At 42.8% G+C, this 15,257-nt stretch overlaps 1 protein-coding gene across 1 annotated transcript in view; it reads left to right on the forward strand.

Annotated features, from left to right (window-relative positions):
• Positions 1-2,844: 2,844 nt before the first annotated feature.
• Positions 2,845-15,257, forward strand: part of LOC311595810 (uncharacterized protein) — a 38,182-nt gene continuing 25,769 nt past the window's right edge. Inside the window, exons 1-2 of the mRNA XM_084778768.1 lie at positions 2,845-2,972; positions 10,681-12,792. Of these exons, the coding sequence (XP_084634894.1) occupies positions 10,702-12,792 (2,091 nt within the window). The 5' untranslated portion in view covers positions 2,845-2,972; positions 10,681-10,701. The remainder of the gene's footprint in view (positions 2,973-10,680; positions 12,793-15,257) is intronic.

Here is a 15,257-nt window from a genome sequence, read left to right on the forward strand (position 1 = left end):
GTCTTAATTTCTTTTCTGTTGCTGTGAAGAGACACTGTGACCAAGACAGCTTATACAAGAAAATATTTAATGGGAGCTTGTTTAGACTTTAAATGAGGGAATCCATGAACATCATTCATTATTGCCAGAACATGGTGTCAGGCAGGCAAGCATGGCTCTGGAGCACCACATAAGAGGTGGACCCTTTACATGCTCTCAATCTCCATTCACAGAGGGTTGTTTAATATGTTCACACTGTCAATAAGCTGGAGACTGACTCACAAAATTATAAAGAAGGGTTCTGAGGCAGTCAGACACAGTGATTCACAGCCACAATCTCAGTATGCACAAGGCTAAGGCAGAATGATCACCATTAGCTCAAGGCCAGCCTACACTACATAGTTAGTTCTAGAACAACCTGGAGTACAGAGGAAGATGCTGCCTCAGATTTTTAGAAAGAGATACAATTACTCCAGTAAAGAGGTTGCCAAGAGAAAGGGAAATATCTTTACCATCTATGTACCAGACAGAGAGTTCATGTCTAGATTGTTTGAAGAACAAAATTACACATCAAAAAACAAACAATCCAATAATAAACCAGAGCATGGACCCAAACACAGGGCTCTCAAAAGATGAAATACAAATGTCTGAGAAACATATTTTAAATATTCAACATTCTTATCTACTAGGGAAATGCAAATCCAAAAAAATTTTTGAGAGTTTTATCTCATCCCAGTCAGAATGGCCAAGATCAAATAACAAAGGGCAACTAATGCTGTTGTGGATGTGAGAAAAGGAGAGCACCCAGTTCCTTCTGGTGGGAGGGCCAAGTGATGCAGCCAGTAGGTGATTCCTGTTAATGCTCCTCAAAAAGAGAAAGTAGATTTACCACACCAATCCAGCTGTACTGCACTGTAAATACTCTCAATCTCCTCTATTTCCTACTACAGAGCTACTTGCTCATCCACATTCATCCCTGCTTTATTCACAATAGCCAAGAAATGGAAACAGTCTAAATGCCCATCAAATGATGAACAAATAATGAATATGTACATGTTTACAGACTGGAATAGTACTCATCCATGAAGCAAAATGAAACTATAAAATTTGTGAGAAAATAGGTGGAGCTGGAAGCATCATTCTGAGTGAGGTAACACAGGCCTAGGGGGGAAAAACCACATTATTTTATTCCTTTCATTTGTGATGGGAGCTCTTATTCTTCAGATATGTGTGCTCCATTTGGAATACCCATGGAAGTTTTGAAATCACTGTGGCACCATGGAGTGGGGCTTTAAAGAATGGGGAAAGAGGACACTGTGGTAGAAAGGGTTAAAAGAGAACTATGGAACAGGAAGATTTACATTGGGTAGGAGGGGGAGATATGGCAGAAGAAGGAAAGTGGGTGGGGTAAATAACACTAAAGCCTTTTCAAAAGGTCATATGGAAATTTACTACTGAGAGGTTTCCAAAAATAAAACTACACACACACACACACACACACACACACACACACACACACACACAAAGAGTTGAGATGCCTCTACTCAGGTAACGACACCCCTGTTAGACACCACAGGGTAACAGATAAATATCCCAGACCCAGAAATTAGCTAGGCTTCTTGGAGTTGTTGGTCAGTGAGGTCCCTGACCATTACAGGTTATTGTTTGTCAGTGCTCTTGATTACCTTCTAGAACTTGATGGTAAGATACAAGCAGCGAAGAAAACACATACTTGAATTATAGAAAAGGGAAAAATTAAGCTGACACTGAGCCAGAAGCCTCATTCCTCCTGGCTAGCTTTCAGAGGGATGGAAGGTTCTATCTATACCACCAATGAATAAAAGTAACCATTAATCATGCCCAGCTATGAACTCAGCGAGCTACAGTAATGACTGGCCAGAGAAGACATGCCCACCAGTGGGATAGTAGCCAGAAGGTCATCAGTGTAATCAATTGCTTCCTGATTAGATTTAATCGCTTCTCCACAAAATGAAACCCATATCTGGGGAAGAACTTCAGGCTGAGCACATCATAGATCCTAGGAGAAAATTACTATTATTATCCTGTTAAATTGGCATAATATTAACCCAGCTCCTAATAATTTATTATTGTTCCAATAGATTAAAGCATCTGTCAACCTTTATTTTGGATGTTCATATTTGCAGTGGTGATAATAAATGCATAGACCCATAGCTGGCTAAAATGCAAAGAATAAGACACTGAAGAATATCCAGCCCTAAATGAAAAATATTTCCCCCCAAAGTCACAGGGGTAGTTGTGGGAGAGGGGGTGAAAAGACAGTAGGAGACAGCGTCAGCAGATGATAACAGTGAAACTGTCTTCTGCACACAGCAGGGCATCTGCATGTATGAACTCAGTAACATCATGTGTAAAACCTGTCAAGCTCAAGCCCGACCAAATCCCTGCATTGCCAGGGGAGTTGACAATGATAAGAATTAAGGAGCATGAATCTACAATTGTGAGGAAATAGATTGTGTCTTGGGTGATGATGAACTGACATCTGCACAGGAGCCCAAACTATCTGTTGTGTGACTTCAGTTCAGGCTGCATTTGTGGAGTCAGGGATCAGGAAGATTATCTTTCCAGGGTTGGGTCCAGCCTAGTTAGTTAGCTGCTTCTCCATGATTCACCCTCAGTGTCCAAGACTCCCTCCCAACTGTTATTCAGGACTGTGTAGTTCTTCTGCCAGGAACTAAAGTGTTAATAGAATGGGAAACAGCTGTTTTATTTTCACTTTCCTCTTCTTGGAAATGCAGGGGATTGCTAAAGCAGCTGTGCTCCTCCCTGATTGGCCAGCACACACTGAGAGGGGAGGGGCGAAGCCAGAAGGGTAAGTCCTGCTGAACTGACCTGAACCTGCTGCTTTCCACAGACACAGCAGGGGTGGGTGTCAGTGAAGAGCCTGGGGTGCAGTGGAGTGGTTCCTGCAGCTGAACTACAGTGTGTGAATCCAGTGGACACAGGACTTTCTGGTAAGTGGGCAGGAGCGCTCTGATCTAACTTCTAACCTCACCATCTCTTTTCTCTCAAGAGCTGATAGGGAACAAGACATTTAGGGACAGAGCCAGACAGTGGGGATCCTCAGCCTGGGAGCTAGGGGGCTTTGGTGGGAGGTGGGCGGGACTGGCTTGTGGATGGTTGTAGCCAATTATTCACGTTGAGCTAGACCTAAGGGAAATGATCTTGATATTGGTTTTGGTAAAATATATCCAATTGACTTGTGGAAATCTGTGCTTAAGAATCATGTTCACACCTCCCCCCTGGGGGACAGCCTCGCCAGGACACCAAGGAAGAGGATACAGGAGGTCCAGATGAGACTTGATAGGCTGAGGTCAGATGACAGGGAGGAGGGCTCCCCTTCTGAGGACTAGTCATGTCAAAGCTGGGATTGAGGAACTCTTGAAGAAGATAATGTAGGCAGAGTGACTGATCACTTGTAAATGGATTTGGAAATAGAGCTTGAGTCTGCACACTGAGTTGATATGGGGGAGACAGAAAGAGGAGGCCCCAGGGTGACAGCAGGAGTTTGCTGTTCCAGGAACTAGTGGTGAGGTGTTAATGTCTGTCTTTGCTCTGGCAAGGCCCAGAGTAGGATCTCTGGTATTGGATGCGGAATCCCTGCTCACTTTCTCTCTTGGCTTGCCTGAACTGATGGCTCAGGCAGCTGACCAGTACAGAAAGAAGAAAGAGGAAGGAAGCCCAGGGTTCCTTCTCTTGAGACTGGCTGTGCTGCAGCTAAGGAGGAAAACTTAAACTGACCACAATTTTCTTTCAGCCAGGGCTGTAAAAGAGGTTTCTGGCCTCTTGTGTGTAGAGCGTTGTAGGTCTTCTCTTTGATCTGTAGATAGACCTCTTTGTAGAGATCTCCAGTAAGCTAGTGCCTGCTTATCTGAGAGGGATGATGGGGAGCCCTGGGTCTGTTGACTTCTTTGTGAATCTACAGGGGAATAAGAAATAAGAAAGAGATAGAAAATAAACCACACACACATTCAAGGGAAAAGGTGGATGAAGTTAAGCATCTTAACTTCAGTGCCATTAATAGTTCGTCACCTTACTTATACTTCTGGGAAAAGGCAATTATCTCATAGTCAAAAAGTCAATTAATCTAAAACAACAACAACAACAACAACAACAACAACAACAACAACAACAACAACCCCCCTAGGATCACTACCTAGAAAGCCCACATGCCTAATGAGCTCTTTGCCGTGAGGTCCATCGTGGTGCCATGGGAAGTCTTGAACTAGAAATTTGTAGAGAAAGGAAGAGGTGGGGGATCAGATCTTGGCCAATTAAACAGCCTTTTGATCAGAAGGAGAAAACCTGTGGTCCTGGCTGCAGAGCTAGTAGAGCAGGGGGCAGGGAGGTCAAGCATTTGTGCCTGGAAGGTCTGAGTGGTCCATCCCTGAAGCTTAACTCAAGCAAGGGGTCACTTGGTTAAGGCCATGGCACCAGGGAGGTGGCCCAGGAGCAGCTCAGCCTAAGCTAGACACTGAGCACCAGCTAACTTTCTGAGTAGCAGTGCCAGGGTAGGGCCAGGTGCTCCCACCTCCTCAGCACAACCCTCCAGACCTCCCCAGGGCTCGCTAGCCCTATCATCTCACAGCCCTCACCTCTGTGGAAACAGCCTAGCAGTGCACAGCATCTGGGTACCCAAGTGCAGGTCACTCTGGACCACATCAGTGAAGACACTTGCCTCCTGTTCTTCAACCTGAAGGAAGAAATATTCTCCTGTGACCCTGATCTGTCTGAAACATTCTGGCTCTCCATTCTGATTCCTGCAGCAGCCCACACACTGTGTCTCACCTGTTGGCAAATGGCTGGTGGACTCTGCTTTACAGTAATAGGAACACAAGGTATTATGCATTGTAAGCAAGCACCGTGCCTCTGCACTAAGGCCCAACCCTTAGATGCTTGGCTCTGTTGTTTGTTATTTTGTTTTGTTGGCTCAATTTTCTTAACAATTATATTTTATTATAGACTTTCTAAGAGAGCATACCTCACTTACAACCTGACTAACCCAAACAATAGGAAAATGATATTAAAGAACACAATAATGAAACCTTAAGGATATCAGTTCTGAGGAATGATTGTCCTGGCGTAGTCAGCAGGATCTCAGCAAACCCGCAATTCAACCAAGGTGCCTGCTGGAACCTGGAACAGCAGCTGAGGCCCAGAGCCTCAGCTGGAGCCCAAAGCCTTGAAGCCTTCCTTGGAGCAATTCTCTCTAGGTTGCATCTCTCGAAGGTCAGGGATGAAGAGCCAATACAATCCCACCCCCCACCCCCCTCCCACCTCTCCCCCCCTCTGTCTCTCTCTGTCTCTGTCTCCCTCTCTCTCTCTCTCTCTCTCTCTCTCTCTCTCTCTCTCTCTCTATCTATCTATCTCTCTCTCTCTCACACACACATTTTGGGCTCGTGTATGTGTGTGTGTGTGTGTGTGTGTGTGTTCTCTCAGAGTCTCTACTGGGATGTTTTCAGCTGGCAACATCCAAGCTCCCCCATGAAGTCTTTCACAAGTCTGTTCCCCATCTCACACTTAGGATCAACACAAAAAACATGTCTATCTTTTGGCTCTGTTGTTTGTTATTTTGTTTGTTTCTCCATTTGCTTTTTCAACAGTTTCCTGTAGCTCAGGTGAGCCTTGCATTCTCTATATAAGTCAGGCTGGCCTTGAACTCTTGATCCACTTGCCTATGCCTCCAAATGTTAGTGTTAGTGGCATCAGCCACCACACTTATCTTTTAATTCCTTGTCCTCCCATCTAGACACTGGAGTTCTTTTCCATTGGTGGTGGTGGTGGTGGCTGGAACTTTATACTTAAAATTGCAATGTTGCATTTAGGGAGAAAAATGGACATTGTTTAATCTTAAGGGTTGTTAGGGTAGTGTTTGGGGGGTTGTATGTTAATCAGCAATTTGGGTGAGTACTTTGTTTTCATCATTGGAAATAAAAATAACAAAAATTTGCTTTATAATGCTATATGCAATATCTAGAAAATCAGTATAATTTTTTTATACTGCTATTGTAGTAAAGAGAAAAGAATGGAGCTAATGAATGAAATTCTAAATTTCAAATCTGCTGAAGAAAAGTGCAACAAGAGCCCATGAACACGTGGGAGGATCCCACTACTTTGTAGGAACAGTGTACAATCATTCGGGGGAAGCAGTGGGGTCAGGGAAGAGACTGTCTTTAAAACTCCAGAGCAAGAAGTCCAGGAACCTGGCTGCTCCTTTGCCTCACCATGTAGCCTTGCTAGCACAGTGGCACGAAGCCTGCAGCTCTGGTGTAGCTGTCCTGAAACCCCCTGCTCTCAGAGTAGCAGACGATGCTGTGCAGACTGACAAGGGGGAAGAGCAAGCAATGGGCTTAACCCTGCACAAGTGTGACAAAAAGGAAGAGAAACCAACCTTTGGTGTCATTTACCCAGGAGTGAGCCTGATATGCCAGAAGAGCGCTAATCTCTCCGCTGACTAGTCCCTTAAACGAAGGCTGTCATCTCCGTTCATCAGCACAGAAAATATGGCTCCAAGGAGGAATGAAGGACAGTCAGTCTTTTCAGCAGCCTCACAAGGGAAGAACTTGTTCTTTGGCCCCATTAACTCAGAACAACACACAATTCACAGTTAGATCTTATCAATCTGTACTCACTTGGGGCTTTGAAGTTTACTTGGAAAGGTCACACTTTCAATGACTCACTGTTTTCAGCAACGAGCTTCCATCTGGTCACTACACCTCATCCATACATATATTGTCCTGAGTCAGGAGTATGAATGGGCTACAAAGGAAAATTAGGGAGCATGGTCCACCAAGGTGTCCCCAACATAGTAAGATTCATTACATCACTTCTCTTAAAGAGTCCTAACAGGCTGAAAACTCAGTACGTAAGAAGAATGAGTACCCAGTTCTAAATGATCTCAAAGCTTGGCTGTAACTTGGCTACAGGTTGGGTGAATGTTTGATTTGTAAAGATAAGCTGCGAACAGCATTTCTCAGAAAAACCATCCCACACAGCCATGGAGACCATGACACACAACAATGACTGGCTCAGCAATATGTCTCCAATGGTGCAATGGTGGCACTTTATATTGGGGTCATCAAAGACATTTAATTGAACTTAGGGGGTATGACTTTCACACGTACTCTGGTGCCTCACCTTTGACCATATCCCCTGGAGGGGGAGACCTGGTGGCACTCAGAGGAAGGATAGCAGGCTACCAAGAAGAGACTTGATACCCTATGAGCATATACAGCGGGAGGAAGTCCCCTCAGGAACAGTCATAGGGGAAGGGAATAAGGGGAAAATGGGAGGGAGGGAAGAATGGGAGGATACAAGGGATGGGATAACCATTGAGATGTAACAAGAATAAATTAATAATAATAATAAAAAAATAAATTCATGCCTGGTACTGTAAACCTAGTCAACTGTTCATAACTGAAGAGATCATAGACACTAGAACCTGTTGCTGCATTTTCCTATATCATTATAACATCTATAACCATGGATAAACATAGATCTCACTCCTCATCAAAGAGGCTTCTTTTTAAATTGAAATTTATTTAGAATTTCATAAAGGAATAATTATGTCATTTCCACCGGTCCCTTTCCTCTTTCAAACTCATCCTGTGTGTTCTCCAATTCATGACTTCTTTAATTATTCTTGTGGATATATAGGCATAACTCTATGTCCATATACAATTTACCAAGTCCATTTAATGTTGCCTGAATATAGATATGTTTAGGAGTGAGAAAATGACATTGGATTCATGAGGGATAAATACCCAAAATGTATACAGGACATCTTATTTTAAACACAGATATATCAGATTCCATCCATTGTGAACAAATGAACAAAACAGATAGTCTTCCAAAGAATCAAAAATATCCAATGAATACATGACAATAATGTTCAAAATCTTTAGCTCGGAAAAAGGCAAATCAAAAAGTACACTGAGGAGCTGGAGAGATGGCTCAGTGGTTACAAGAACTTGATCCATAAGTGCCATGGCCGGCATTCACATCCCAGCAAGCACTGGGCAGACCAACAAATGCCTGTAACACTAGCACTGAGTGGATCCAGAAATAAAAGGATTTCTCAGGTTTGTTCCACTTCCAGCCTAGAAGTGAGCCCCAGATTCAGGAGAACCCTGTTTCAGAGGAATAGACCCAGGGTGATGGTAGAGTACAACCAATGACTTCTGACCTCTGCACACACAGGCACCCAACAGCATACACATGCTGCTTCCTTCAAATAAACAACTACAGATAACTCTTCAAACACAAATTGCGTCAGGAGTGGTGGCACACACCTTTGATCCCAGTACTTGGGAGTCAGAGGCAGGTGGATCTCTGTGAGTTTAAGGCCAGCCTGGTTTACAAAGTGAATCCAAGACAGCCAAGCCTACACAGAGAACCCTGTCTCAAAAAAAAACCCAAAAAACAAAAAACAAAAACAAAAAACAACAACAAAAAACCCAAAAACCAAACAAAAAAACAAACAAACAAACAAAAACAAAACAAACAAAACAAAAAAACCAAAAAACCAAAAAATTAAACAAAACTCCCAAACAAACCCAAACAACAAAACAACAACAACCCAAACAAACAAACAAAAAATAAAAACTGCAAAATCCAAAACCAAAAGCCAAAAAACACCCCCCCACAAACTGCATAAAGATTCCATCTTACTCCAGAAAAAATAGCTATCAATTATCAGGAATAAAATCAAACAATTGTTGGAGGGGATAAGGTGAGAGGGAGGGAACACTTAAATATTACTGATTGATGGAAATACAGGAATGTAAATTAATTCTGCTACCATGAACGATTATTATGGTGGTTTCTCAGCAAAGTAAAAAGAGATGTTTACACACTTTTACATGAGACTGTCTAGCTTTCCCAGCGTCATTTGTTGAAGATACTGTCTTTTCTCCTGTATATTTCTGATGCCTCTGTCAGATATTTATTTCTGGATCCTTTATCCAGTCCCTTGGCCTACATTTCTGTGGGTGAGTTGGCTGCTTGCTTGATTGCTTTGCCAGTACCAGGCTGCTTTTTGTCATTGTGGCTGTAGTTGAGGTTGTCCACAAGCATTATGGAACATTTACAATCGCTTCTCTCTTCAGGGTTCCTATGGCTTCTTATGGATCTTCTGTCAATCTGTGTGGATTTTAGGAGTGGTTTTTCTATCCTGTGAAGAATGTAACTGCAATTTTTATGTGATTACTTCATTTCTAAAGATCGGATTTAGTAGTCCGACAATTTTCACAATACTAATTCCTTCACTTCGTGAGCATGGAAGGTCTTTCAGTGTTCTAATGTCTTCAATTCCTTCTTTTATTGTTTCAGGGTTTTTTTTTTGTAAAGATGTTTGGCCTCCTCAATTATGCTTATGCCCAGGTGTTTGTGTTCTAGATATTTTGATGGGATTTTCTTCCTCTGATTTATTACTTGGGAAGTCTGTTACTGCCGTATGGAATGGCTACTGATTTTTATGTTGATTTTTTTTATCCTCCTTTTTTGCTGAAAACACTCATAGCTATGTTCTGTGTTCATCTGCCTGCTACTGATGTGATCAAACACTGACCAAAAGCAACTTGGGGGAGGGAAGGATTTATTTGCCTTATATATCCTGGGGTCACTGTCCATGAGGGAAGCCCAGGTAGTAACCCGAGACAGGAACCTAAGGCCGTGCGGGTAAGCTGCTACCTGACTTCCACCAGCACCACCCTGCATCAACCCCATTTCTCTCATCCTCCATCAAAATCTGTTCAAAAAGCATCAAAGATGTTAGTACTTAACCTTGGCTAGATATGGACAAACATGTAAATCAATTTGTGTCTATAGGTTTATAGCTATGAGTGTCTGTCCACACCTAGCCAAGTTTATACAGCATCGGGGATTGAACCCACTGCCTTCTTTATGCTAGAATCATCCTACCAACTGAAGGACTCTCCAGTGCACAGGTAGATGATTTTTATAGAATAAAATATTAAGATAAAACAGAGCTAAATAATAGCTCAAGGACACTGAAATATCACATTGAGTAACTGGATTCTAACATGGACTTTAAGAATAAAGAAGCTTTGTATTATTGTTGCAAGTTTTCATTCCTCATAGAGATAGGTTCCAAGTTATAGAAATGATATAAGGAAAGCAAACCAATTAACATTAATAATTATGTCAACTAAATAAAATGGCTGAAAGAAAAGGTGTAAAATGAAGGTTTATGTGACTGTTGGGAAATGTTGACATGGATTAAACACTGATGACAGGTATAATTTGCTTCTCTGTTTGAGACAGTAAACTTATATTAGTTAAAATTCTCCATAATTTAAAGGCACGTGCTGAAGGGAGTATGACGCATGGGTGGAAAGAACATCTTGGATTTGGATGGAAGACTCCAGACAAATTAGAGGCAACAGGGTTTCTTTAGGTTCAGAACTAGTTGAAGCTGGCTAGGGGTACAGGCAGATGGTTACATGGGTGCTCTTACTTTGGTCGAGTTTTAAAATTTCCATCTTAAAGGACTTAACTGAGCCCGAGTAGAAATACAGAAGAGCTAGTCCACATCAGAACATAACAGGCATCAGTTTGGAGGACACAGTGCTTTGGAGAAAGCAGAGCACAAAGGCATTCCTCTGGCATCTTCTGCAATTTACTCTCCCTTCTTCCTTTCAGTGCCTTTATTTGCTCACTGTCATGGGTCAGCTGTTCTCTGATGCACCTAAGGATGATACATCTAAGGATGAAGACTTAAGCTCCAGCTTCACTGAATATTTTAAGAAGTCTAAGGCAGAAAGCAAAATCATTTCTCAGGAAACCATTGCTTCAGTTGAGTTACACCTGGCACAAGGAAACATTCGGAAGGCAAGTGCTATAATTGCTGATGCATTAAGAGAAACTTATAGTGCCCCACTCAATGTTGCTGTGATAGGGGAGTCAGGAACAGGGAAGTCCACTTTCATCAATACCTTCAGAGGGGTTGGGCATGAGGAGGAAAATGCAGCTCCAACTGGGGTGGTGGAGACAACCATGAAGAGAACTCCATACAAACACCCTAAATTTCCGAATGTGGTTATTTGGGATCTGCCTGGGATTGGAACAACAAATTTCCCACCAGAAGATTATCTGAAGAAAGTAAAATTCAGTGAGTATGACTTCTTCATTATTGTTTCTGCCACACGCATTATGAAAAATGATATATACCTCGCCAAGGCAGTCAGCATGATGAAGAAGGACTTCTACTTCGTGAGGACCAAGGTGGACATAGATTTAGAAAATGAAAAGCACTGCAAACATACAGTTGACAGCAATAACATCCTGTGGCACATCCGTAGCCATTGTGTGCATATGTTTAAGAAGAATAACCTTGACGTGCCCCCAATCTTCTTGATCTCGAACAGAAATGTATCTGACTATGATTTCCCAATCCTGAAGGACATGCTGAAATACAGACTTTCTACTCACACACAGCAAAACTTTATGTCTTCCTTGCCTGATACTACAGAGGTAACCATTGAAAGAAAGCCCAAGTCTACGCAGCAGTCTATGTGGATGGAAGCTGTAAAGGATGGAGCTTTGGCGACTGCTCCGGTGGGCATCTTTAAGGACAGTGATGTGGAGATGTTGAAGGTGAGTTTAAGCCACGATGGAATTCTTTTTGGGGTGGATGATGAATCCCTAGAGGTTATGGTGAAGGATTCTCAAGCGCCTGTTGGACATCTGAAGAAAACCATAGAATCTCCGTATTTGTTGGAAACTAAGAAATTGAAAACATTAGAAGGAATGCTTTTAAAGTACGTGGAAAAGAGTTCGATCGGTAGTAGGAAACCCACCGCCACCACCACCGTCAGCCTAGTCACTGTCACATCCCATGAGGAGCCACAGCCATCGCTGCTAGCCTCAGTCACCACCACATCAAACATGAGAAGGAAGGCCAAGACCCAGCAGCCTCCCGCTGCCCCCAAACCTGCCACCCCAGGGAGCAAGGCTGTTAGTGGTGGCCTCACATCGGCGGTGCCTGCCAGCGGAGACAAGCAGGTCATCACAAGGAAAGTTTTAGGAACAGTAAAATGGTTCAATGTAAAGAATGGCTATGGTTTCATCAACAGGAATGACACCAAGGAAGACGTATTTGTACACCAGACTGCCATAAAGACTAATAACCCCAGGAAGTACCTGCGCAGTGTAGGAGATGGAGAGACTGTGGAGTTTGATGTTGTTGAAGGAGAAAACGGTGCGGAGGCAGCAAACGTTACAGGCCCTGGTGGAGTTCCAGTTCAAGGCAGTAAATACGCAGCAGACCGTAATCATAAAAGACGCTGTCCAAGTCGTAGGGGTACTCTGCGCAATTACCAGCAAAACTGCCATAACAGTGAGAGTAGGGAGAAGAATGAGGGATTGGAAAGTGCTCCTGAAGGCCTGGCCCAACAGCGCGGGCCCTATCACAGCCAAAGCTTCCCACCTTCCTACATGCAGAGCCTCTACGAGAGTCAATTACAGTATTCCGATCCTTCTGAGCAGGAAGTGATGGAGGGTGCTGACAACCAAGGTGCAGGAAAGCAAGGTAGACCAGTGAGACAGAAGACGTATCAGTATTACAGACCACGATTCCGCAGGGGCCCTCCTCACCAAAGACAGCCTAGAGAGGAAGGCAATGAAAACTACAAGAGAAATCAAAGAGACAAGACCCACGGTCAGCAGGCACCTCAACGGTATCGCCGCAACTTCTATAACCGACGCAGGCGCCCAGCGAACCCTAAACCAGAAGATGGCAGAGACAAAAAACCCTGATACAGCAGCTGTGAATTTATCTGCTCCTGAGGCTGAGCAGGTTCGGGCTGAGTAGATGCCGCCTTACCATCTCTACCATCATCCAGTTTGGTCATCTAACAAGAAGAAATGAATATGAAATTCTACCAATAAGAAATAAACAAAGATTGGAGCTGAAGACCTTAAATCTGGAGAAAGCAGGGGTTGGAGGCAGAAGGTCTGTAGGGAAAAGACCTTTGGGTGGGGGCATCTCTGTGACAAGCTGGAGACCTAAGTCAGAATAGGCCTCTGGGGGGATATGAGGGAGACTATAGCAGAGACTTCTAGTACCAGGGGTCATAGAAACCGAAGAGGACACCCTCTAACTAGGCAAGACTCCTAGTAGAGGGAGAGGACACCAACCCACCCACAAAAACTTTGACCAAAAATTTACCCTGCCTACAAGATGTACAGGGGCCTGTGGAGTCTGATGCACAAACCAAGGACCATACATGAACTGGGCCTGGGTCCCCTACATACACGTATCCAATGGAGCTCAGGTTTCATCTGGGTCCTCTAGCAAGGGGAGTGTGGGGCTGACTCTGACATGGACTCTGTTGCCAGCTTTTTGATCACTTCCCCCTGGTGGGACTGACTGCCTTCTAGCCCACAGGGGAAGAGGACCCGATGTGACTTGATGAGCGAGGGTGGACGGGAAGGGGACTCCTTGCGCATTGACCAGACACACTAGAAGTATCTGCGTTATCTATGCAGCATGGGGCTTCTATTCTTTTTACTTAAAGATGTGTCTTTTTGGTAATGGCAAACATGTTTTTTAAGAAAAAAAGAAAGGCCTATTTTTTTCTCGATACACCTTTAATGGTTTTAAAATTGATTCATATCTTGACAAACATCTTTTTTTTTTAAGGAAAAAAAAAGAAAGGCCTGTTTTTTTCTCAACACACCTTTAATGGTTTTAAAATTGTTTTATATTTTGTTGAGATTTTTAAGAATTTCATTTTTAATTTGTAATAAAAGTTTACAATTTGATTAAAAAAACAGTCAACAAACTGCAACCATCGGTTAATAAAGTTCTTAAATAATTAAAAAAAAACTATGTGTGGAGCAATTTGCCTCAGCTAATAGTGGGATCCTGGCAACCGGTCTTCTCTTTTTTTAAAATATATTTTATTAATTTATTCACATTCCATCTCAATTGTTATCCCATCCCTTGTATCCTCATATTCCTCCCTCCCTCCTGCTTTCCCCCTACTCCCCTCCCTTAAGACTGTGACTGAGGGGGATTTCTTCCCCCTGTATATGCTCATAGGGTATCAAGTCTCTTCTTGGTAACCTGCTATCCTTCCTCTGAGTGCCACCAGGTCTCCCCCTCCAGGGGACATGGTCAAATATGAGGCACCAGAGTATGTGTGAAAGTCAGACCCCACTCTCCATTCAGCTGTGAAGAGTGTCCTATCCATTGGCTAGATCTGGGTAGGGGTTTGAAGTTTACTGCATGCATTGTCCTTGACTGGTGCCTTAGTTTGAGTGGGACCCCTGGGCCCAAATCTGCCTATCATAATGTTCTACTTGTATGTTTCTAGGACCCTCTGGATCCTTCTACTTTACTATTCTCCCATGCTTCTCTCAGAAGATGCTATCTCTTTTCCATTTGATATATTTGGCTTCTTTGTAAAAAAATCAAGTGACTATATGTGTGTGGATTCATATCTGGGTCTTCGATTCGATTCCACTGATCAACCATCCTATTGCTGTGCCAGTACCATCCTGTTTTAATTACTGCTGCTTTATAGTACAGCTTGAGATCAGGTATAGAGATTCCTCTGGAGGATCTCTTATTGTACAAGATTGTTTTAGCTATTCTGGGTTTTTTGTTTTTCCATATGAAGTTCAGAATCGAAATTTTCAATGTCTTTAAAAGATTGTGTAGGTATTTTGATAGGGATTGCATTGGATCTATAAATTGCTTTTGGTGAGATGGCCATTTTTACTATGTTAATTTTCCCAATCCATGAGCAAGGAAGATCATTCCATCTTCTCATGTCATCTTCAATCTCTTTCTTCAGATTTTTGAAAAAATTTTCAAACAAGTCCTTCACTTGCTTGGTTGGAGTAACTCCTAAATATTTTATATTGCTTGTGGCTAATATGAAGGGTGTGGTTTTCCTAATTTCTTCCTCTGCAAGCTTGTCATTTGTGTATAGGAAGGCTACAGACTTTTTTGAGTTAATTTTGTATCCAGCCAATTTGCTGAAGGTGTTTATCAGCTGTAGGAGTTCTCTGGTGGAATTTTGGGGGTCACTTATGTACATTATCATATCATCTACAAATAGGGATAATTTGACTTCCTCCTTTCCCATTTGGATTTCCTGGATCTCCTTTTGTTGTCTTATTGCTCTGGCTAGAACTTTGAGTACTATATTGAAGAGATATGGAGAGAGTGGGCAGCCTTGCTTTGTTCCTGATTTTAGAGGAACTTCCTT

Source organism: Acomys minous (assembly GCF_964271855.1).
Source record: "Acomys minous genome assembly, chromosome: 4".
Classification (NCBI taxonomy): domain Eukaryota; kingdom Metazoa; phylum Chordata; class Mammalia; order Rodentia; family Muridae; genus Acomys; species Acomys minous.